Source organism: Zootoca vivipara, chromosome 7 (genome assembly GCF_963506605.1).
Source record: "Zootoca vivipara chromosome 7, rZooViv1.1, whole genome shotgun sequence".
In the NCBI taxonomy this organism is placed as follows: Eukaryota; Metazoa; Chordata; class Lepidosauria; order Squamata; family Lacertidae; genus Zootoca; species Zootoca vivipara.
The window spans coordinates 66,649,162-66,672,633 of record NC_083282.1 but is presented as its reverse complement, the minus strand read 5'-3'; the positions used below and the strand labels follow the sequence as shown (position 1 = coordinate 66,672,633).

At 46.0% G+C, this 23,472-nt stretch overlaps 1 protein-coding gene across 5 annotated transcripts in view; it reads right to left on the bottom strand.

Moving 5' to 3' along the window:
* The window catches only part of MTCL2 (microtubule crosslinking factor 2), a 90,112-nt gene extending 67,274 nt beyond the window's left edge, over positions 1 to 22,838 (bottom strand). For all 5 annotated transcript variants that reach the window (XM_035122435.2, XM_035122433.2, XM_035122434.2 and 2 more), the window contains exon 1: positions 21,789 to 22,838. In XM_035122435.2, the coding sequence (XP_034978326.2) occupies positions 21,789 to 22,538 (750 nt within the window). In that variant the 5' untranslated portion in view covers positions 22,539 to 22,838. The remainder of the gene's footprint in view (positions 1 to 21,788) is intronic.
* Positions 22,839 to 23,472: the final 634 nt, after the last annotated feature.

Genomic DNA, 23,472 nt, shown 5'->3' with positions numbered 1-23,472 from the left:
TTCAGTACTTGGGTTTAGAGAAGAAGAAGAAGAAGAAGAAGAAGAAGAAGAAGAAGAAGAAGAAGAAGAAGAAGAAGAAGAAGAAGAAGAAGAAGAAGAAGAAGAAGAAGAAGAAGATTTATTTATACCCCGGGCATCCGACTGGGTTTCACCAGTCACTCTGGGCAGCTCCCAACAGATTAAAAACAGAATAAAACTTCAAACATTAAAAACTTCCCTAAACAGGGCTGCCTTCAGATGTCTTCTAAAAGTCGTTTATTTCATTGACATCTGATGGGAGGGCATTCCACAGGGCAGGCACTGCCACCAAGAAGGCCCTCTGCCTTGGAGACGCTGCTTCAGGTATACTGGGCTGAGGCTTTAGGGCAGGGGTCGGCAAGGCTTACCAGACATGGGCCGGATCACTCCCGCGGAGATCCTCTGTGGGCCGGGCCAGCACAGCATGATGCCGGAAATTGCGTCTGCGCATGTCCGCGGCGCCGGAAATTGCTTCTGCACATGCCCAGATGCCAAAAATTGTGCCTGCACAGAAACAATTTTCGGTGTCTGGGCATGCGCAGAAGTGATTTCTGGTGCCGTGGACATGTGCAGACGCAATTTCTGGCATCTGGGCATGCACAGAAGCGATTTCAAGAGCCACAGAAGAGAGACCCCACACAAGCTGTGTTGCGCCGGTTTAGCACAGTATGCAGGGACTCGCCGAGCGGGCAGCTCGGTTCAGGGGCAGCTCGTGGGCCGGTTAAACAGCCTCCGCGAGCCACTTCTGGCCCATGGGCCATAGGTTGCCGACCCCTACTTTAGGGCTTTAAAGGTCAGCACCAACACTTTGAATTGTGCTTGGAAACATACCAGTATTGGGAGCCTATGTAGGTCTTTCAGGACTGGTGTTATAAGGCCTCCACAGTCACAGACTCACTGTTAAGACCGTTTTCATGGAAGACAATCTAACTCAGCTATGAGTGATTGCCAAAGAAAGAAGACTTCAAGGGGTGCACTTTTATCTATGGATCAGGATCTGAAATACCACCACCACCACCCCAAAAAACCCTATCACCCAGTTACACCACTAGGTATGTCTATGAATGGGAATTTTCTCCCCTCAAAATGCACAAAACAAGAACTATTTAGAAAGTTAATATCAATATAGTAACAATTTTTTTTCCAGCTGACCAATGCACAGGCTTGCCACTCGCCCCCCAATCCAACAACACAGCAATGGGTATATTCTGTATCATGCTCAATTTAGAACCATCTCCAGATGGCACAGACCCAGTCAAATGACCTGGGCCTATAGAGCCTGCAACCTGGCAGAACTTCAGATTTGATAGCACATGTAGATAAAAGGAAATGAAAATCCAAAATCACTTCCACATACTGGTATCACAAAATAAGACCAGATGGTGCATGGAATAGTCTATATTGTAAGCTAAGGGATGGTATGAACTCCCTGTTGCTTGTGCTCCCCCAGCCCCTTTGCCTATTGCTAGTAGCAACAGGGAATGTTGCTCATACCCTGGGGTTTGAGCCATCTGTTGCTCCCTGTTTCACTGGCAGTAGCTCTCCTACAAGGTGGCTGAGCTCTCTTAGCCACTTCTGGTTGGCCACATTCCCTACACCCCTTGGGAGACCTTCAGGCTTTTTGTCCATTTGAATTTGGAGAGTGGGAGCAGGTAGATAATTCCCCTCTTGTACTTCATGGATCAGTGGTTTATCTGCTTATGATGATCCACACAGGAAAGCCAATCACAGAATGGCACCCATTAGGAAGGCTTCCTATTGAGCGAGCAAGCAAAGAGGGTACACAAACAAAGGCTTTGAAAACCTGCCTCCCGGCCAGCATGTCACATCCAATGATGAAATGAGGCATTATATCCAAGGGCACCAGAGGATTCAGAGTTATCTGCAATATCCTAGCAAACTGCCATCACAGAACGATCTTCCTCACCCCACTCCTTTTAAATTAAGATATGAAAAAGAATGAGAAAGCTACCTAAAAGCAGCACCCCAAACTAGGGAAAGGCACACACACACACAAACCAGTTCCACATGCATATTTCATCTTGTTAATCACCATTTGATAACTTATTTAGTTAAGGCATTAGCACCATTCAGCAAAATCTTTAGTGCCATTCAGGGCAACAAACCAAAGGTAGACCAGGCTACTGTGGACAACCATCTACTTGGAAGGCGTTGGATTTCATGCCCTAGCAGGGGAACACTACCAATCAGAAACACAGCAAAATAATGCCAAAATAATGTATTTTAATATTTCGTTGGAAGCCGCCCAGAGTGGCTGGGGAAACCCAGTCAGATGGGTGGGGTATAAATTATTATTATTATTATTATTATTATTATTATTACTACTACTACTACTACCCTATAGCTTTCTCCCACTTCACTGGGCATTGGCTTTCTAGTTAAGTGGCCCTGAATTATGGCTCCAAGCAGTGAGTTCTAATAGGAAGTATCAAAAGCTCTGGGGGCATGTTCAATCTCCCTAGCAGTACGGCAGCAGTCCCTAAGCCAGGCATCCCCAAACTCGGCCCTCCAGATGTTTTGGGACTACAATTCCCATCATCCCTGACCACTGGTCCTGTTAGCTCGGGATGATGGGATTTGTAGTCCCAAAACATCTGGAGGGCCGAGTTTGGGGATCGAGTAGGAGGCGGCACAGCAGAAACAGAGAGCCAGAGCAAGAATTTACAGAACACACAATACTTTTAAAAGAGGTTGGCCCCACCTCACTGAAGATAAATCCTGGCCTCCAAAGCAGAAACTGACAACGTTAAAATTATACAACCACTTCCTAGCTTGTATTCGACAGCAGGGGACTGATTAGTGTGGTTGGGCAGACACATAAATTGAAAAGAATGCACATTTGTATCAGAGAATTCCAGGGGGCAGGATGTCCAAGCACACAGTGTGAGAGGTGTCCATTGTTGAAAAACACTTCAGAAAGAAGACTGCTTTTGAAAAGAAACCTACGTTGTCCGGGGATCACTGCTATTGCACAAAGCCTCTCTCAGCAAAAGTGACTTGCATGAACCATGATCAGGTTTCAATCGGCAAGTATAATTAAAGGCCATACTGTCTGTAATGATGCTTAACTTCCTTTGAAAGACATTATTATAAATGATGCTTATATCAAAGCAGAGTCTGGTACTGTAAAACAAAAACAAAACAAAAAACCCTCAAACTAATAAGCAGAGCAATTCAACCCATCATTCTAGAAGCCTCAGCATCAAAGCATTGCACCCAGGTATTTATTTCTATGGAGGAAGGGGGTGGAGAAACCTCTGTTCGGACAGCTGCAATGAACAACAAAAGAGGGGAGGAAATTGTTACTGGGCAGAGTTCAGCCTGAACATGAAAAGAGAACTCCAGAAGCCAGACAAACCTCAAAAAAGAGCCAGGACTACAGCAAAACAAAGAAGAAGAAGAAGAAGAAGAAGAAGAAGAAGAAGAAGAAGAAGAAGAAGAAGAAGAAGAAGAAGAAGAAGAAGAAGAAGAAGAAGAAGAAGAAGAAGAAGAAGAAGAAGAAGAAGAAGAAGAAGAAGAAGAAGAAGAAGAAGAACCACCTGCCAAACGATTAGCTAAAACAGGTTGCCTGAGCAATAAGATAGGGACATAGGAATCTGCCTTCTACTAAGCCAGAGTATTGGTTCATCTAGCTACACTGGCAGTTGTTCTCAAAGGATTCAGGCAGAAGTCCAGGAGTGCAACAATTAAAGACTATGTAGGTAGCAAGAAATAAGAGGGCTTTTTTTCCCAGCTGTGCAACCCCAGTTGTGCAACTACCTCCCCAAGGAGGCTCGACTGGCACCTACTTTCTAATTTTTGAAGCATCAGGTTAAGACGTCGTCATTCTCTCAGGCATTTTAATGGTTAGAACAATACTGGGAGGGTGCTATAGTTTAAAACTATAGTTTAAAAAAGAACATTTTCTCAACAGGTAAGTAGCCGTGTTGGTTTGAGTCGAAGCAAAATAAAAAAATTCCTTCAGTAGCACCTTAAAGACCAACTAAGTTTTTATTTTGGTATGAGCTTTCGTGTGCATGCACACTTCAGTGTATCTGAAGAAGTGTGCGTGCACACGAAAGCTCATACCAAAATAAAAACTTAGTTGGTCTTTAAGGTGCTACTGAAGGAATTTTTTTATTTTCTCAACAGAATTTCTTTCAACGCCATTTAAAAAAAAAAGACCGCAGTAAGGCTGAATTTCTATATCCACTTAAACAGAAGTAAGAATCATAGAATTCAGTGGCACTTATTTCTGAGTAGCACTCCAAGACATTTTTTTTATTAAAAAAAACAAAACAGTTCATTTAAACTATGGAACTTCCTCTAAAAGAAGTATGTCAAAGCCTGACATTATAATAAATAAATAAATAAATAAATAAATAAATAAATAAATAAATAAATAAATAAATAAATAAATCTTCCAGATGAACTTTTCTTAGACATAGTATATTCCGGCGTATAAGACGACTGGGCGTATAAGACGCCCCCCGACTTTTCCAGTTAAAATATAGAGTTTGGGATATACTCGCCGTATAAGAAATACGACCCGGCATATAAGACGACCCCCGACTTTTGAGAAGATTTTCCTGGGTTAAAAAGTAGTCTTATATGCAGGAATATACAGTATATCTGCTTCCTCACATTGATTTATATTATCTCCAGGCCCTTGGTCAACCTAGTTGCCCTTATCTGCACACCTTGCAGCTTGCCAATATCATTCTTAAATAGTGGTGCCCAGAACTGGACACGGTACTCCATGGGTGATCTGACCAAGGCAGAGAATAGAGGGGTGCCACCTATGGGAAGCCCACAAGCAGGACCTAAGTGCAGTAGTCATATCCCACTTGTGATCCCCATCAACTGATATTCAGAGGTATACAGCCACCCACAGGTAAAACATAGGCATCATGACTGCTAGCCTTACTCTCAATGGATCTGTCTAACTCTCTTTCAAAGCCATCCAAGTTGGCAGCCATCCACTTTCTATAATTTTATACATCTCTGTCATGTTCCCCTGACTCACCTTTTTTCTAAACTTAAACCCGATTACTTGTGGCTGTCCTGAATCTCAGGCACAAGTCGCTCTCAGTCCTGTATCCTGAGATCCTTTTTAGGTGGAGATGTCAAGGACTGGATTTTGGACCCTATGAATATGAAGCTTGTGCTCTAATGCTCAACCACGGCTCCCAATTGCAAAGAAAAATTTCAAAAGTACTTCCATTCTGCCTGTCTCGTATTTTTAGCACCCAGTATTTTATTCTCAAATGAGATTAAGTCAGGCATCCCCAAACTGCGGCCCTCCAGATGTTTTGGCCTACAACTCCCTTGATCCCTAGCTAAGAGGACCAGTGGTCAGGGATGATGGGAATTGTAGTCCAAAACATCTGGAGGGCCGGAAGTTTGGGGGTGCCTGGATTAAGTGATACTTCTCACTGCACCCTATGCAGAGAGCAGCAAAATTATTCAAGAACCTTATTGCCAGAAACAATTATAACAAGACTTCCTTATTTAAGAGTTTACAGCAGAAACTCTCATACTGGTGTTGCAAATATTAAAACCTATTTATGGGTGCATGCCCCTAAAGGCAGATCCTGAAACAGCTGTATACAAGAGACCTACCCAGAATCCTGAGTCCTTCTCTACTAGACAAAGCTTGTTTTGCCCTAGCATGTGCTGCCAAGGGGTCAATAGGAGGACACGCTAGGAAGCGTTAGTACAGCAGCCTTAGATTGACTGCGAGATTGGGTGCGATCCAAAATGTCAATAATAAATCCATCAACCTGTCTACAACCCCAGCTAGACAGCCCTATAATTCTAATCTGTAAATCTCTACATCCAATACACTTTTTGGCAAAGAAATGGACCACAATAAACTGTATATGTGCAAGCTATTTGGAGAGAAATGGACAGGAGCAGAGGGAATAGTTAAGTTCTACAAACATCAATTGGGCTACAATATCTGGCTTGCATCAACAGCTGCTGCCCCAGTATATATGCCACAACGTTGTTAAGCAACAGTATTATAAAAACCCAGGAATCTACCTGCTTCTAACAGAGAGCTGTTATTTGTGGCTAGTTAACAGTGCTTTTTTTTAGGGGGTACGCAATACTGGCATTTCTTTTGGGGTTTTTTTAAAAAAAGTTACTTAAGTTACTGGCATTTCTTTTGGGGGGCGTGTTAAAAAGCACTTACTGGAACAACTTTGTGATGAGTACCAGCACCTATTTTCTAGAAGAAAAGCACTGCTTGTTAAGAATAACACTACATTGAATAGGCTAATAAAGAAACCAGTCCTAAATACCCTGAACCATGACAAGGTCTAGACCAGGGGACCCCAGACTACGGCCCGGGGGCCGGATACGGCCCAAAGACCTCTTTTATCCGGCCCGCAACAACCCCCGCTGCCCGCTCTTACTAGCATGGCACAGCTGCCCACTTCCGGGTTGGAAAAGCACTGGAAATAGTTTGCGCACATGCACAAGCGTCATTTCCGGCACACTTCCGGGTCGAAGGAGGCCTGTGCACATGCACACAAGCTATTTCCGGCGCTTTTCCGACCTGACTGGCGCTGCGGGCACCAGCCTGAACGAAGCCAGGTAATTTTGGGGACCCCTGGTCTAGACTGAGCAGCAGCCTAGATAGAATCTGACTCAGGAGGAACCAGCCAGATCAGAAGAGCCAGAGAAACACCAGAAGCAGAAGTGCTGAACCCAGACCCAAACTCTAATACAAAGTCAACGCCTCAACCTGAAGCCTGCTGAACCAGAGAGATCCCTGAACTACGCCCTTCCAAGATAGCATCCTTCAAATCAGATTCCTCTGAGGGACCAGCCCCACCACATCAATGGCAAGAAGCTCCCTAATGTATTCTCACCACTGCAGGCAACATGCTAGGCAGACGTTAACGGAAGAGTGAAGGAATGCTTGGCTCCATACCAGAAGGCCCCCTCCCCTCCCCAACCTGGTATCCTAACTACATTTATACAGTATAGTGGAAGGGGGGGAGTTTCTGGTGCTGGCAGTGGTCCAGCCAAAATGCTATGGCACAACCTGGGGCGGGGAGGAGGCAAAAGTCTATTGCACCAAGACCCACCTGGAAGTATCCCAAGGCCCACTGGTGATCCCTGGCCCACCAGCCAGGAAGCTAAACAGGATTGTCTCTCTTAAACAAGAAAAGAATGGCAATATGAAACCCAGTGTCCAGTGCTACTACCCACAACCCCTTTCAGTTTGTCTACTCCTCAAGAAGAGAGTAGAGCCTGGGAGGAGGCGTCAGGCCCACGAGGAACGCATGTGGGCTCAGTTTCCCATACCTAGTACCACTGGCCATGCTGCCTGGTACTGATGGAAGCTGTAGTCCGAAGAAACTGGAGGAACTGTACACCATCTTCCATGGATGCTTTAGTTGAGATTCCTGCATTGCAGGAGTTTGGACCAGATGACCCTTGGGATCCCTTCCAACTCTACAATTCTACGATTCTATGACCAATTGAATGGAAGAAGCAGTGTCAGAAACTCCCATTGCTCTAGGTGCATTTCAGATAAAAACTGCAGCGTGGAAAGAAAGGAGAACCTTTTTTTCCGCCTCCCCACTTTCAGCTACTCTCTGAAGACTGAAGAAGAGACCCTCTTAAGATAAGGTTACCAGATTTTTTTCAATGAATCCAGGGACACTTTTCAACTTCAATGGATTTTGTATGGGGACTACTTTGTAAATCCGGGGACTGTCCCCAGGAAATGGCGATGTCTGGTAACCTTATCTTATGAATATTAGGGGGGAAGGCGGGGAAGGACTAGACCATGTGAAAAATGAACATAATATTTTAACTGCAGTTCATTCATTTTCAGCTTTGTATTCTTGTTATAAAAATGCGCCTAGACATTCTGTTGTTGTGGCCATAATCTAGGTTTAAGGTGCCATTTAGCTCCTAGCTTTCATCTCTCGGTTTCTAACACTAGGAAGAAGTGATTTTGGCTACTCGCCGTTTCAAATAAATGCTTCTGTTCTCCATAATCTGAAACCCTCACTTATGATTCAAATGAATGATTTTGGTCTTAATCAGAAAATATTTTGTACTGATGTTAAATTGCCTGTTACATCCATGATGTCAGTGAAAATGACATATACCTAGTAACATTAAGTAAAACACTGAGAAGTAACCATAGTATTGTTGAATAATCTTGTAAGATTCTCCCCCCTCACCGCCACAAGTCAGTATTAATTCAGGGAGCCCACATTTTGAAAAACATAGAAGTTGGAAATGCTGCATTGATCTGACCTAGTATGGCAAGCGCTGAACTCATATTCTTATGATCTCGCACTGCAACATGGAAATTGGTATCAAGGGATAACAAGGGAACATTTCCTTAGAGATTAAAGGGAACAAAAGCAGCAGTTTTCAATTAACTGCAAGCCACAGACCGACAGAAGGAATAGTACTGTAATTCACGCAAGGCAAAGAAAAGATTTCCACAGGGAAGTCTTAAGATGGGCCACCATATAACTGCAGTAGTTTCAGGATCTCCAGGTTAGGGGGATTAACGTGATGAAGTGAAAAAGACTCGTTTCCCAAACAGCAACTGCTACAAAGGACTTTATGATCTATTAAACAACAAGGATGCAGCTTAGTGGTAACACACATGCTTTATATGCAAAATGTCCCAAACTGAATCAGAAGCATTTCTAAGTAGGATTTGGCAGGACTGACTCAGTATAAAGAATATAGACCACCTTTCTTCAATTTTACCACCACAGATGTGATTTTCCAATCCAATCCTATGCAGCAGTGTCCAAGTTCAGTCTGTCTCCCATCTCCTGTAATGTAATCCAATATATAAACTACAACAACAACTTTTGGGGCATTGTCTAAAAAGAGCTCAGCAATTTTGAGGTCTTCCTAAAAGGTCTTTTCCTTTTTGAAATATGGTAACCCTACAATAACACTATGACCACATCTTGCCAACAAAACAGCAGACAGCTCAGAAGTTATAATGAGAAGGAGCAGCAGGTGGGGGAGGGGAGAGATGGGAGGAAATCATGTCACAGATTTACACCTTCCTGTATAAATTAACAGCCAAACAACCACTATCTTTCAAGCCATGCTACTGCAAATATGCTCTTTAGATCTGAAAACTAAAAAGGTGCCACAAGTTGCTTTTCTTATTACATGCTGCATTGGGGACACAAATGACTCACACGTTATTAGTTTTTTGCAGCAATGCAATGAGATGCAATGCAAACTGATGAGAAAATTCTAAAACGCAACTTTCCAGATTGTTTATAGAAGCAGTAGTTCTAACTGTGGATCACACTTCCTGAATCACCTATCATGACTTCTGGGCTCCACAGCTCCATTATAACTACAATTAAGAGGAAAAGCAAGCATAAATTAGGAACTTAGAGCCTACGAGATTCTTGCAGTGTGGCTTTCCATGGACTAAAGGTTGGATATACATACATAATATAAGATAGTCCTGTTCGAGGACTAACATTTCCTGTTGCTGGCTTGGTGTATATCCCTACCACACTTGGGGAAGCCAGAAAAAGCAAAGCAGATTCATAGCCAAGTTTTGCTTTTTACTAAGAAGGGAGGGTTGAGGGAAAGGCATGAGGTGATCAACATTAATGTGGAGTATATGAAGACAAAGCAAGCAGGAAAAGCCTGAATCGGAAGATGAGCAGAAGGCCAGTTGGACCCCCTGGGCTAAGGCCACTCCGAATCCCATCTGTCAGTTATCTATGGCATATGCCTGTTATTTTGAAACGTGATTGACTTGGAAGATTTCTCCTCCCCTTGTTGCAAATGGAATCTCCAGTGCCATTCTTTGTCTTCACATCCCTCTGCAGCTGCCGGCATATCACATCTCACATTTTCCATTCTGCTGAACAGGGACTCAGAGCTCTTGTTCCCCACACACTGGGATGACAAGGCGGTGGCTCGTGGCTGGCTGCTGTGCTTCTTAAAGGCACAGTGCCTCTCGAGCATGAAAATGTTCCCATCTCCTTTTCTTAACAGATCTTTGGAGCCAGAAAGGAAAAGGAGAAGCAGGTGGCTCATCCTTACATGTTTGTTCTCCTAGTCAAATGGAGTAGATTGCTCTTCCCTTATCAGTACAACTCCTCAAACAGGAAGGAAAACTTCAGCTACAGAGCTCAGACAGAGCTTCCACACACGACTGCACTGTGCTCCTCGGATCAATAGAACTGAAACAAACACATGCATATAGATATAGATATTTTGAGACAGACGTTTCTGACAACCTTGTGCATTTCCTCCCAGAAACTACAACTAAAAATCCAGCAACTGGTTTAGACGCAAGAAGGAACAAGGTCTAGTCTTTGAAACCAAAACCCACCGAGTAATCTTGACTTTGTCCACATTTTTACAGGTTGAGCAGGGAGAAAGAAAATAATAATGATAATCACTTTTTTTTGCCAAAGTACAAATATACATAATCTGAAGTTGCATTATTATTTTTTCTTCTTCTTCTGGAAATAGCAGGCCCTAGGGCAGGTGATCAGTATCAAGTTGTTGTTTTTTAAGTCAACAGTTTCTTCTCCTGCTGCAATCCAGGCAAAAACTGCTCCCCACCATGATCACTGAAAGCTGCTATTAACTTCATGAGGGAATCTTCACTCACCTCACTATACTGACAGATTGACACCAGCAAAGAGCTTAAGTTGTTTAAAAAGCAGCCTGCAAAATGTTTACACTAACCATCCTTTCCTATAAAAAGTTCTCTAAAGAGAAGCAACTGCAGGCAGAATTCCACATTATAGGCAACCGGCTGCAGTGATAGCACAGATCACCGGGGGTGGGGGGGTGTCTTTGCACTAGATTTCCAGGGTTCTGTGAATAATGGTGCATGCACAGTCATGCCAATTACTTGCAAGATAAGGAAGCGAGAGCAAGGGAGAGCAAACATTTTCAAACCCCTAGTGCTTTAACCTAAGGTTACCAAAAAAAATTCAATAAATCCGGGGACACAATCAATCAATCAATACTACACGTTGAGGAGCAGCCCCATCCCAACTCCTATTTGCATGCAAGCAAGGGGGCAGGGATCTCTCATGCAGCGCGATGCCTCCCTTCCCATCGGAGCAGCCCCAATCCCATTCCTACTTGCATGCAAGCAGGAGGTAGCGGGGATCCCTCAGCTGGGAAGGGAGGCATCCTGTTGCCTGAGAGATTTCTACCCCCTCCTGTGAAGCCTCCTTTCACAGCTGAAGGATCCCCACCCTGCTCCTGCTTGCATGCAAGTACGAGTTGGGAGGCTGCGCCGAAAGACAGCATGAAACCTCCCTTCACAGCTTAGTTGCTGGGGTCAGGGAAGGTGGAGGCAGCCCAGAAGCTGCATCTTAGAGCCCCTGTACCACTATCATATGGGGACTTCCGAGCAGCTTCTGAAGCCAGCCAGAGCCAACTGCTCTGGACTGCTGAGACTGCTGCTGCTGCATTTCCCAGGGACATTAGATGAAATCCAGGGATGGAATTTGTCCATGGACTTATTCACAAATTCGGGGACTGCCCTGGGAAACAAGGACATCTGGTAACCCTACTTTAACCAATCAAGAGTGAACTCTAACAGTTTCTTCCTAGAGAAACTTGTTTTTAAAATAAACATTGTATCCAAAAAGAAATAATTGTTGTGCTTAAATGTTCTCAAACACAAGCAGCTTTTTGTGATTTGTCTGAAAGAAAAGTTTTTACAAAATCACAGGGATGGTTATATTTTTTCATTTATATATTTAGTAAGAGCCATTGCAAAAGCAAAATGCTTGGGCTTTGGAAATATTTCATAAGCCCCAGATAATAAGTTGGACATGACAGGGTGATTTATCAAAAGCATTAATGGGGGGTGACCTTTAAAGGCAAGAAAATTCACCTCCAGCCTTCTCTCTGTCTTGCAGAAAGCAGCTTACCAACCATATCCCAGGAGCTTTTTCACTTTCTTTGAAACAACCAAGCAATATTCTTCATTTTGCTTACTTTCCTTTTAGCAGTTTACAGTGGAGCATTTCTGTCCATATGGGGCTTCTGACCAGCTGGAAGAGGCAGCAAAATAATGCTTAGGTTTTTGGAAAATTAGCTAAACCTACAATTCTGAAACTAGGTTTCTCCAAAAATGAAGGTGGAAAGGAATAATCAGACAGCATATGCTTTTGGGTAGGCTACTACTCATTCCCTTACCTTGGAGTCAACCAGGGAATAATTTCCCAATACCGGTACCAAGTGTAAGTCATAAGAATAGGTTCCAAGGAATAAATTTTTTTGCCCATGGACCCCCCTGGTTCCAAGGAATAATTTTTTTTGCCCATGGATCCCCCTGTGTAAACAGTTTAGAACTACAGTGGTACCTCGCAAGACGAATGCCCCGCGCAACGAAAAACTCGCTAGACAAAAGCGTTTTGTGATGTTTTCGGTGCTTCGCAAGATGAAGTTTTTCGGTGGTGTTTGTATGTTTGTTTTGCTGCGGCAAACCACGCTTCGCAAGACGAAATTACCGCAAGACGAAGCGACTCACGGAACGAATTACTTTTGTCTTGCGAGGCACCATTTCACTACTATGACTTCAGAAACACTTGACTATACATGAGAACTCAAAAGCAAACAACTAAACAGAAGAGACTTTCATTACTGTGAATGGACTATGCAACAAAATACACATAAGCTTCTAGCTAGCCCTTGTTGCATTAGTTCACATAGGGACAATCTGCAGCTCAAGAGCCACATGTGGCCTGCTATGCAACTGATTGGTGCTGGAAACAGCTGAAGAATAGAAGAATCAGCACACCCCCTCAGCTGTTTCCAGCACCAATCAGTAGGGAAACAAGAGGAGGTGCAGGATGAGATCCAGATAACTAGCATTGGGAAAAGCTGAGGAGGCCACTAATTAGCTCTCTCCACAGCCGTTTCCAATGCCAATCAGCTACACAATGGCATGTATATGTTCCTCCCAGTCGGTGGGGATAATCTGCATAATCCTCAACTGTTCTCAGCACCAATCAGCAGAGAGAGGGAAGGAGGGGGAACAGGGGGAGGCATGATGGGATCTCAACTCTGGGTGTGCATTAAGGGCTTGTGCCTCTATGTACTGTATGAGTGAGTGTGTAATAATGAAGCTTGGAGGCTGTGTTTAGTGTGTGTGAGGAGGGGGTGGAGAAAGTTACTCAACAACAACAAAGGCATCCCCACACACTGACACCATGCAGCCCTTGGTCAGTAAATGACCAAAAAAAAAAGCCCACCCCGTAAGACAGGTTTCTCCCACCGTTCTGCATGCTAAGATTAGATGCAGCTGCAATGGTGCTCAGAATATCCTCAAGTAAGGAGTACACCCCAAGTAACAGCAGATTTCAGATGAAAGTGGAGTGCGTGCATGTTTAAAAAAGGACATGTGCATTATTTTTACAGCTATTAAACATTCCAAAATTCTATCTTTCTTAGCGCCCCAGGAGGCATAAATACTTACTGGCATCACCACCATACTAGGAAATGCCATCTAGGCCTTGCTGCACATCAGATTTGTATACGGTAGTTGTGGCTACCTAGACTCTGCCCCAGATTTACTATTGCACCTGAATTGTGCATAGATGCCTCGTAAAATTCACTTCTCAACAATTTGTGCGGGGGGGGGGGACGACTCTGCAGCCTTCTCATCCAGTTTGCACAAAATCAAACACTAAAACTATGTCCACCTTTGTTCTGTGCCATCAAATCTCCACCCCTACAAGTCAAGAGTTCTGCCTCTAATTCCATACCCACCAAGCAATCCCTTCACAAAAGGTGTACTGGACAGCTAAGTCAGCAGCCTGTAAAACAGCTGTAGAGGACGGATATATACGGTAACACCGTGTTTACCATATACACGAGAAAGGGTGAATGGGGGGAAATTAATGACTGGGGAAATCTGTTCCCTCAAATGAGGGCAGCACGGTCAAGTGAATCCTAAATTTGGTAAGTGGGTGGAGGCTCTGGTCTGTAAGCTTTGTTGCTGCAACAAACAGGATCACATCTGTATACAACACTGGAGCAGATGGACAGGCTACAATTCAACTAACTTTTGAGTCTGTTTTCAATTCTTTGTAAGGTCAGCTTTGAGTGCCAAGACTGGCAGCTCAAGCATACTTGACTTGGAAATGCTAGCCTTCCTGAAAGTAAATCTAATATTTTGTATTCATTCATCTCTTGAGATGTTAGGAAAAAAACATTGTGACACTTTGTATTGCCATACAGTAATTTAAGACTACAGGTACTGTGAATTGAATGTGTGGTCTTTGTACTACTCTATTTTTATGCTCTAGTATATTTGAAAAGCTTATCTTGATCATGTCAATTAATCAAATAGAAACTGAGATTTTTGCAAATAGGTCTGCTTTGAAGTAGCAGATCAGGTCTTGCAACATTTGTCTTTCTTATCTTAGTCACCAATCATATTACCAAAATAAATATTTAGAGAGAGAAAATAATTTAGCCGAAATTGACTAGACTGAAATTGACTAGAGTGAAAACAAACTACAGGGTGATAAGTTTCAAAGGATGATAAAATCAACCGTTACAGTAGCAGACTTATCGCCAAATCTGTCGAAATGGCAAGTCTCAAACAACAGTAAATGTCCCAAAGATTTTAGTGAGCTGAGTGTGTGAAGTGCACGCTTAATTATATCAAACTAAAATCAAGTGAGACTTAAGCTGCAATCCTATACAGTCATACCTCGGTTTAAGTAGGCCTCAGTTTGAGTACTTTCAGTTTAAGTACTCCACGGACCCGTCTGGAACGGATTAATCCACTTTCCATTACTTTCAATGGGAAAGTTCGCTTCAGGTTAAGTACGCTTCAGGTTAAGTACAGACTTCCGGAACCAATTGTGTACTTAAATCGAGGTACCACTGTACTCCATTAAACCCTATGGGACTTAGTTTTAAGTAGACATGTATAGAACTGCAGTGTTCTGCTACAGTCCTAAGCACATTTACTGGAAAGAAACTGCAGTTAAACTTTTACTTTTAAGGAAACATATATAGGATTGCCCTGTTAATCATGCCCCCAGTTTTTTAACATAAATGTCCTTGTGTATTTCTAATTAGCATGGCATGTTATTACATTACCATGGCAACTTTGAATCTGCACAGCCGTTTTATATCAGAATACTAAGGGCCAGTCTAAATTTAAGTCTTGACTTCCTGCCAGTTTCCCCTTTGCTTAGAAGGGAAGAAAATTACGAACTACTTTATTTGGCTTTGTATGAACTTACTCTACATAAGCAGTCCCCAGCCCTATAGCTCAGAAGTTCACCGGCCTCTGAAATCAGAATGAGCTGCACTCATATAAAATGTGTGGGTGTAATGGGTTTACACTATAAGCCTGTGTCATAAAAAATATTCAGATCCAGAACATCCAAATAAAAGCAGGGAGAACATAGTGGTGGCCTTGAGGCAGAGAAAGGGCATCCATGAACAACTGGCACAACTGCAAGGGACAAATCAAGGGTCAAGATTTGTGTGCTGGAACTTCTAATGTGGCTGTCCCTTGAATCATGCCACCGGATGTAGCTGTCTAATCCTATGGAAGAGTTGAGTGTGGGTGGTGTTCAACTATGTTTTACATAGCATAAACAGGGGTCAGCAAACTTTTTCAGCAGGGTGCCAATCCACTGTCCCTCATACCTTGTGGGGGGCCAGACTATACTTTGGGGGGGGTGAACAAATTCCTATGCTCTACAAATAACCCAGAGATACTGTACATTTTAAATAAAAGCACATATTTTACTCATGTAAAAACATGCTGATTCCCGGACCGTCCACAGGCAGGATTCAGAAGGCGATTGGGTTGGATCCAGCCCCCGGGCCTTAGTTTGCCTACCCATGGCATAAACCCACTGAAATTAATCAATATGGCTATGTTAAGTCTATTAATTTCAATGGGTATTCTCAGGATAAAGTAAAGGTAAAGGAACCCCTGACCATTAGGTCCAGTTGTGACCAACTCTGGGGTTGCGGCGCTCATCTCGCGTTATTGGCCAAGGGAGCCGGCGTACAGCTTCCAGGTCATGTGGCCAGCATGACTAAGCTGCTTCTAGTGAACCAGAAATGCCATTTACCTTCCCGCTGTAGCAGTACCTATTTATCTACTTGCACGTTGACATGCTTTCGAACTGCTAGGTTGGCAGGAGCAGGAACCGAGCAACGGGAGCTCATCCCGTCGTAGGGATTCGAACCTCCGACCTTCTGATCAGCAAGCCCTAGGCTCTGTGGTTTAACCCACAGCGCCACCTGCGTCCCCATCTCAAGGTAAAGCTTAGTTTAATATCACCCCCCCCCCCATGTTGTGGCACTGACATGCTTTCAACCGGTCTCTTAAGGTGCTACTGGCCAATTTTTTAAATTTCTTATGCTTTCAACAGTTAGGATGCAGATAATAATAGCAAGGAAAGTGGTCAGGTTTTTTGTATTTAAACCATCAAAACAACCCTTGTTCTACCCCTCTCCCCCCCCAAAAAAGGTAAGGTTGACCTGAACAGACACAGCATTTGTTTAATGACAAGGAACGCCTGTAGGGAAAATAGGAGCCAATACTTACTTGAACACAGTAGTTAGAAATCATGCACATTGCAAACCCAGGACACAGATTGAAAGTATATGCGAGTAGGAACGACCAACACAGTAATTAAATGGGGGAGGGCTGAGCCACCAAGTGGGTCAGTAAGGAATCTCAGCCATGGATGTTGCAAAAGATGGCTTTCCCAGATGTGATATGCTAACACACGGATGCACACCCACCAAATGCCAGATTCCACTGCTGGATCTTCTAGCTAAAAGAGTGGAGAACAACTGTTCTGAAGGGCAGGAACGAGACCAGGGTAGATAAATCATCCCCTGGAAAAATGGTTGCACGGCCATCTTCTATGCCTAATGATTTTTCCCTAGATTGTTCTATATAAATCAGATTAGACCAGCATATTGGTTGCTTTTTTTCCAAATAGTATATATAATCTTACACTTAAGGGACTCTTGCTCTCCACGCTGCCAGACCTCTCAGAGGCACTAAGAACCTGTGCTTCAGCCAGCAACCTAATCCACTATCTGAGCTGCTTGTTATATTCAGCCATTCAATAAACACCTACTACCGTTGCCATGCCAACATCATCCTGCAAAATAAACCCATCACTGTTCAGTAGTACTACCAAGAGAAGCAAGCAAAAGCTGAGCTTGGCAACAGCCCAGAGACTCCCTACCATTCCAGAAACCACAGGGCTACATGTCAAGCAATATTCTTACATTACCCAAACACTACTGAAACAATTCCTCCAAGTCATTCTAGGGGCACATCTGCAAAGTAGCTTTCCATACTATTAAAGGTAAAGGGACCCCTGACCATTAGGTCCAGTTGTGACCGACTCTGGGGTTGCGCGCTCATCTCGCATTATTGGCCGAGGGAGCCAGCATATAGCTTCCAGGTCATGTGGCCAGCATGACAAAGCCGCTTCTGGCAAACCAGAGCAGCACATGGAAACGCCGTTTACCTTCCCGCTGTAGCGGTCCCTATTTATCTACTTGCACTTTGACGTGCTTTCGAACTGCTAGGTTGGCAGGAGCTGGGACCAAGCAACAGGAGCTCACCCCGTCACAGGGATTCGAACCGCCGACCTTCTGATCAGCAAGCCCTAGGCTCAGTGGTTTAAACAGAAGCATGGAAAACATCCTCCAAGAAAGCAGGTACATTTCCCCCACTTTGAAGATGCAAAATGCACTGACATTGTAGAATGCATGACTAGTGCAAATATCTGACAGATCAGCCCATCTGCACAGGGACAGACAGGAATATTAGAGAATGCTGAAGTTTCAACAACAACATATGGATGTATGGGAGAGTCCAGAAGCATACTAAAAGTGCTTCTAAAACTTTTAGAAATTTCCATATGGATGGGCCCAGAAAGTCTGTATAGAGCTGTATAAATATACTGTGTCTCTCTGGGTGGGGAAAGAGAGCACACCCAACAGGACCAAGGGTGTGTCTGAGACTAAATAAACCCTGCAAAAACTTAATTACCTCCAAAATGGGAAATTCTGATACATAGAGATGAATGCAAATGCTGCCCTGCATCAGGTCATCTGTTTGCCAGATTGGGAATTTCAAAACTTATTACAGTATATTATGAAACTGAGAGGTGCACCACCAAGAGTAATTGAGAAGAGAACCACACATTACAATAGAAACATGGGGTTCATGATTCACTCATCATGCTATTGTAGGAGGGCATTCACAATACAGAATTCGCAAGTGGAAAGAGAGGGTGCTTGCAGGAGAGAATCACTGGTTCTTCCCTGCAAATAACCCCCCAGCTCCCACAAGGATCAAACACTGTCTTACCGACCAGTCAATTTTTCCATACAAATCCCTCCACTCCCTGGTCATTTTTCATCATTTTTTTGTCCAGACAGGCTCTGAAATCTGAAGTAAGCTCAGCAGAAAAAGGAGGATGGGAAAATTTCTCTAGTGGGTATTTACAAAGAAAAATCTGCAGACATGTGAGTGGTTAAATAATAGTAATAGTAATAATAATAATAATAATTTATTATTTATACCCCGCCCATCTGGCTGGGTTTCCCCAGCCACTCTAGGAGGCTTCCAAACGAATATTAAAAACAGTACAGCATCAAACATTAAAAACTTTCCTAAACAGGGCCGCCTTCAGTTGTCTTCCCTTTTCACCATTTCTCCCCCGGAAATGCCATAACAACCAGGCGTTTGCAAATGTAAATTTGGGAAAGGGATGTGGTTCAACACATTCACCTGACTTCTGCACAACTCTGTGTCCCAGCTGTCATAACCAGTAACACTCAACGTACAGATTCCTCAGATTCTATACAGACCCTCTGTGCTACAGCCAGGCATTCCTAGAAACACCCAGTAATGCAGTGGAAACTCTTCAGCAATCAGGAGCTGTGCTTTACATTACAACTTGGATACAGAGTCACCACAGGGAAGTGGCCTCCCATGATGATAAAATAACCAGCCCTAAGAAATTGTACATACCGTGTTTCTCATATTTTAAGTCATCCCTACAAAATAAGCCATGGCAGGATTTTCCTGAGTTGAAGAAATATAAGACATACCCCAAAAATAAGCCATACCCATGAGCTGCGCGGAGCAAGACCGCCAAGCGCCCCAGCCAGCCAGCGGGACCAAGCACGACGGCCGCGGCAGGAGGAGGAGGCGGCCTGCCGGGTCGGTGCTCAGCAGCGCTGCGCGGAGCGCCCCAAGCCTCCTGCCCTCTTGCTGCTGCTGGCTCCAGGAGGCTTGGGGAGCTCTGCGTGGTATTGCTGGGCGCCGCCGACCCGGCAGGCTGCCTCCAGGAGCCAGCAGCAGCGAGTCCGAGGATCTCGCTGGCTTCCTCCGTCCCCTTGATTTCTGGGTTGAAGAGTTGGTTTGGAGAGGCGGAAGGCAGAAACAGTGAGTGAGTGAATGTCTGTGTGTGTGTGTGTGTGTGTGTGTGTGTGTGTGAGAGAGAGAGAGAGAGAGAGAGAGAGAGAGAAGAAAACAAGCCCTCCCTTGCTGGTCAGGGGGTGGGAGAAAGGTCCCAGATTCTCAAGATTCCCCCTCCTCCCTCTCCGATTTTAATGGGTGTTTGGCTGCGGCGGCGGCATCCCCAGTCTGCCTATGTGAACAAGAGGGGAAGAGCGAGAGCTGTGGAATGCCATCCTGCAATGCTGAAAGTTTTAAAGTCATTGTGTGCAAGGCAGTCCTATACATCCTCTACTCCAAAGTAAGCACCACTGAGTTCAATGGAACTTACTCCCAGGAAAGAGGAGTTAAGTTGTGATTTCCGCTCCCTGCTCTGTTGCCTCGCTCGCTTTCTCACCTCCGCGAACCTCCCCCGCCCCGTCCTTCTTTCTTTCTCCCCCTCCCCTTTTCAGCGATCCTCTTTTCCTCCCTGCCCCCCCCACCTGCACTCCGATGTCTGATTAAACGAGAAGGAAGTTTGGGAGTGAAGGCTGCGATGCTCTCCCTTTAAGAGGCAGCCTGCAATGCCGAATTGTTGAAATTGCCTTTGCAGGCTGCCTCTTAAAGGGAGAGCTTCACTCCCACACTTCCTTCTCATTTAATCAGACACCGGAGCCCGGGTAAGCGAGGCAACGGAGCAGGGAGGCAACGGAGCAGGGAGGAGACGTTTGTTCAAGCAGGGCGGGGAGGAAACCCACCCGATCACTTCTTGGAGTGGTTTAAAGCCACAGCGTCCCCTGGTAAAAGGCTGAGATTTCTTCACCAGCCCTGTTTACCTGCTACAGCCTTTCACCTTCTTCCCCCAGTCTTCCCCCAGTGTATTTTAAGACATCCCTTGAAAATAAGCCATATGCTTATTTTTCTTGAGTAAAATAAATATAAGACGTGTCTTAAAATAGGAGAAACACGGTAGCCCCTGGAAGTATTTGCTTAATTAGGCCCCAAAGTCTGCCTTCCTTGAAACACTGATGTGGTTAAGACTTGTACTAGAGAGTGAAGCTATTTATTACAAGAGAAAATCCTTGGCACCTTTTAGCATGACACTATCAACTATGAATTTGATTCTGGCAGCAAAGAATTTGAAATAAATGTGAGGGATGTGATTTCATGATAGAAGATATCCTTCCCTAAGCATATGTAAGTTCTGTTTGATGAGATGAAGAATATTTCTCCTTGGGGCTATACAATACCTTCTTTAGGAATGAGAGGCATCAGTACCAACATGGCTTTCTCTGATACCAGAGAAGGTCTTAATGCCCCTTGAAGGCATCTGGTTCTACAAAAGTTGGGGCTCTGTTGTGCTAGAAGGTGATGCAAAGCCTCAGTTACATATGACCAAGGGGCAGCTGTTCTATTTGATTCTAGAGAAGAGAAGTAATTGACACTATGGAGCGCCTGCTCTAAGGAACTGATGCTGGGCTGGGGGAGGAACTGCCCCATGAGGCAGAGGAATGCCAATTACAAGGAGCTTTAGAAAGCCAGCAGGTGCTGCCTCTGAGGATGTGGGCATGTTCCACATAACCAGCATCCTGTAGATGCTGGGCGGTGGAGATCATCTTTCATTACAGAGCGCCAATTCCAATGAAGCATTCTGAAATTCTGGGTGGCAAAAGGTCTTGCTTAAGGTCACTGTATCTAGCACAGAAGATTTGTTACAAAGGGGGCATTAATCCTACCACACAGCAAGATGGAGAAGCCTTTTTCAGTAATGCAATGCAAGGCACAGAGGGGAAGACAAGAAAAGATCTCCAAATGGTACACAGCAAGATGTTTCTTGTTTTTAGGAACACATGAACCTGTCTTATGCACCTTCTGCATGCAGACCAGGGCTGCAGGGAGATGTCATGTTCGAGGATGTGCAACATGTTCCACGGGGATAATGGCCTGCAAGCTTAAAATATGCCTTATGCAGGGGGGGGGTGTCAATGTTTCGCTTTACTGAAAGACAATAGTTTAATTTAATTTAGTTAAGGAGCGTTCCTCCTTTTTCGGGAGGGAGGGGTGTTGGAGAGGAGGGGCGTGTCTTGTTTTCGGAGGAGGACACGCCTGCCCCTCCAGGGTCCGCGTGGTGCCCGCTCCGTTGTCCCACGAGGCCCGGAGATTAGGGTCGGGGAAGGGAGGGGAGGGGATCTGTCGCGTGACGCTGCTATGGGGAAACCGGCGGGTGTTTTGTGGGGAAGCGCAGCCCCATGCCTGCTCGCTCCCGAGAGCTCGTTCTATCCCCGCCGAGCTGCCCTGAAGCGAACCCAGCGCCCCTCACCTTGAGATAGTCGTTCTCGGAGCGCAGCTCCTCCAGCTCCCGGGCGACGCCCGCGTCCAACAGCTCCTCGGTGAGGTCGGAGAAGGCCAGCGAGGTGCTGAGAGGAAGGCGGCTGCTGGCCAGCGAGGCGGCCGTCGACGGGTCCTCGGGCAGCGGGGACGCGCCGTCGGCGGAGGCGCTGGCGGGCTGGGCTGGGGCGCTGCTGCTCGGGGGCGACTCGGTGTCGCTGCCGCCGCCGCTCAGCCCGCCCAGCTCCAACAGCGACAGCAGCTTGGCCTCCTCCGAGGCGCTGCAGTCCGACACCTCCGAGCTGCTGTCCGTGAGGGCGAGCGGCAGCTGAGGGCGCGACGACGACCCTTTCCCGGAGCCGCCGGAGGTCGTGGCCCCCTCGCCCCCCGCCGCGGCCAGGCGGTTCCGCCCCTTCATTCGGGCCCCGGCGCGGCCTGCCGAGCTCTTCCCGACGCCCCTCGCCCCCACTGGCGGCGTGGCCTTGCCCTTCTTGTCGCCGCGGCCATCCTTGGCGCCCCCAGCCCGGCGCGAGTGTCCGCCCCCCGCGCCCGGCTTCCCGGAGGAGAACGAGGCGGGCGAGCCCGGGTGACTGCCGCGCCGGGTCTTGGCCAGCGACCAGCCGGGGACATCCTTGGGTCTGGCCGGGGACGGCGCTCGCTGTAGCTTCTTCTTTTCGGGCGGCGGCGGCGCGGGAGCTGAGGCGAGGGGCTGGCTGGACTCCGCCTCAGCCGGCGCTGCCATCCCCGGCGGGCTGTAAGCGCGCTGCCGGTTCCTCACTGGGGGCCCCGGAGCGCTCTGGGGCCACAGTCGCTTATCATCCTCGCGCCTAAGGAAACCCACTCCGTCTCCTCTCCTGAGATGCGCGCTCCCCGGACAGGTCTCTCCGAAGCTTGACTCCGGGCTGGAGCGAAACAGGGTCAGGTTGGCCGCTAAACGGCTGCTGCCGCCACGCCGCGACGGTCCTCCCTTCGCCGAAAGCAGCAACAAGCTCCTCTGCCTGCCTCCCCTCTTCTGCTTTCTCCGCCCAGCCGCTAAGCCGGTGACGCGCGCGCGGTCTGGGAACAAAAGGCGGAGAGAGGCGCCCGAGGGGGGCGCTCGGATCCTCGAGGCAACAGCGACCTCCTTCTCCGGACGGCTGAGCGCCTAGACAGTTTTCCCTCCTCTATGGGTGGAAAACACACACACAGAGAAATATGGCGTGCCGGCCTGTTTCGTCTTTCTCCCGGGATCCTCCAGACTGGGCAGAAGCGGTACTACCGGAGCTCTCAGCCCTTAGCTATTTTTTTTTAACCGGGGTTCATTCCTGGAACATGCAGGGTAATGAGTGCTTCTGAGCACACGCAGAGTACCTTTGCGGCACTATAGTGGCGCTTCGTATCTGGGATTAAGAGGCACGCCTTCCTTCCAGATTGCAGGATTTGTACCGGTAGTTTCCGGATATGCTTGAGCGCCCCCGACACATCTGTATTTTTAACTAACTACTGTACTAGGCTGGAAAATGCTGCTCCCCGTCGATGGGCGTAGCCAGGTGGGGTCAGCTCCCCACCCCATCAAGTAAATTAATAGAAATAATTAACTAACTGACCAATTGCGTCACAGAAAACTCGGTTCTGCCCCCCCCCACATAATCCCCCCCCTAAAAAAAATAAATATTGACTACACCCATGTCCCCGAC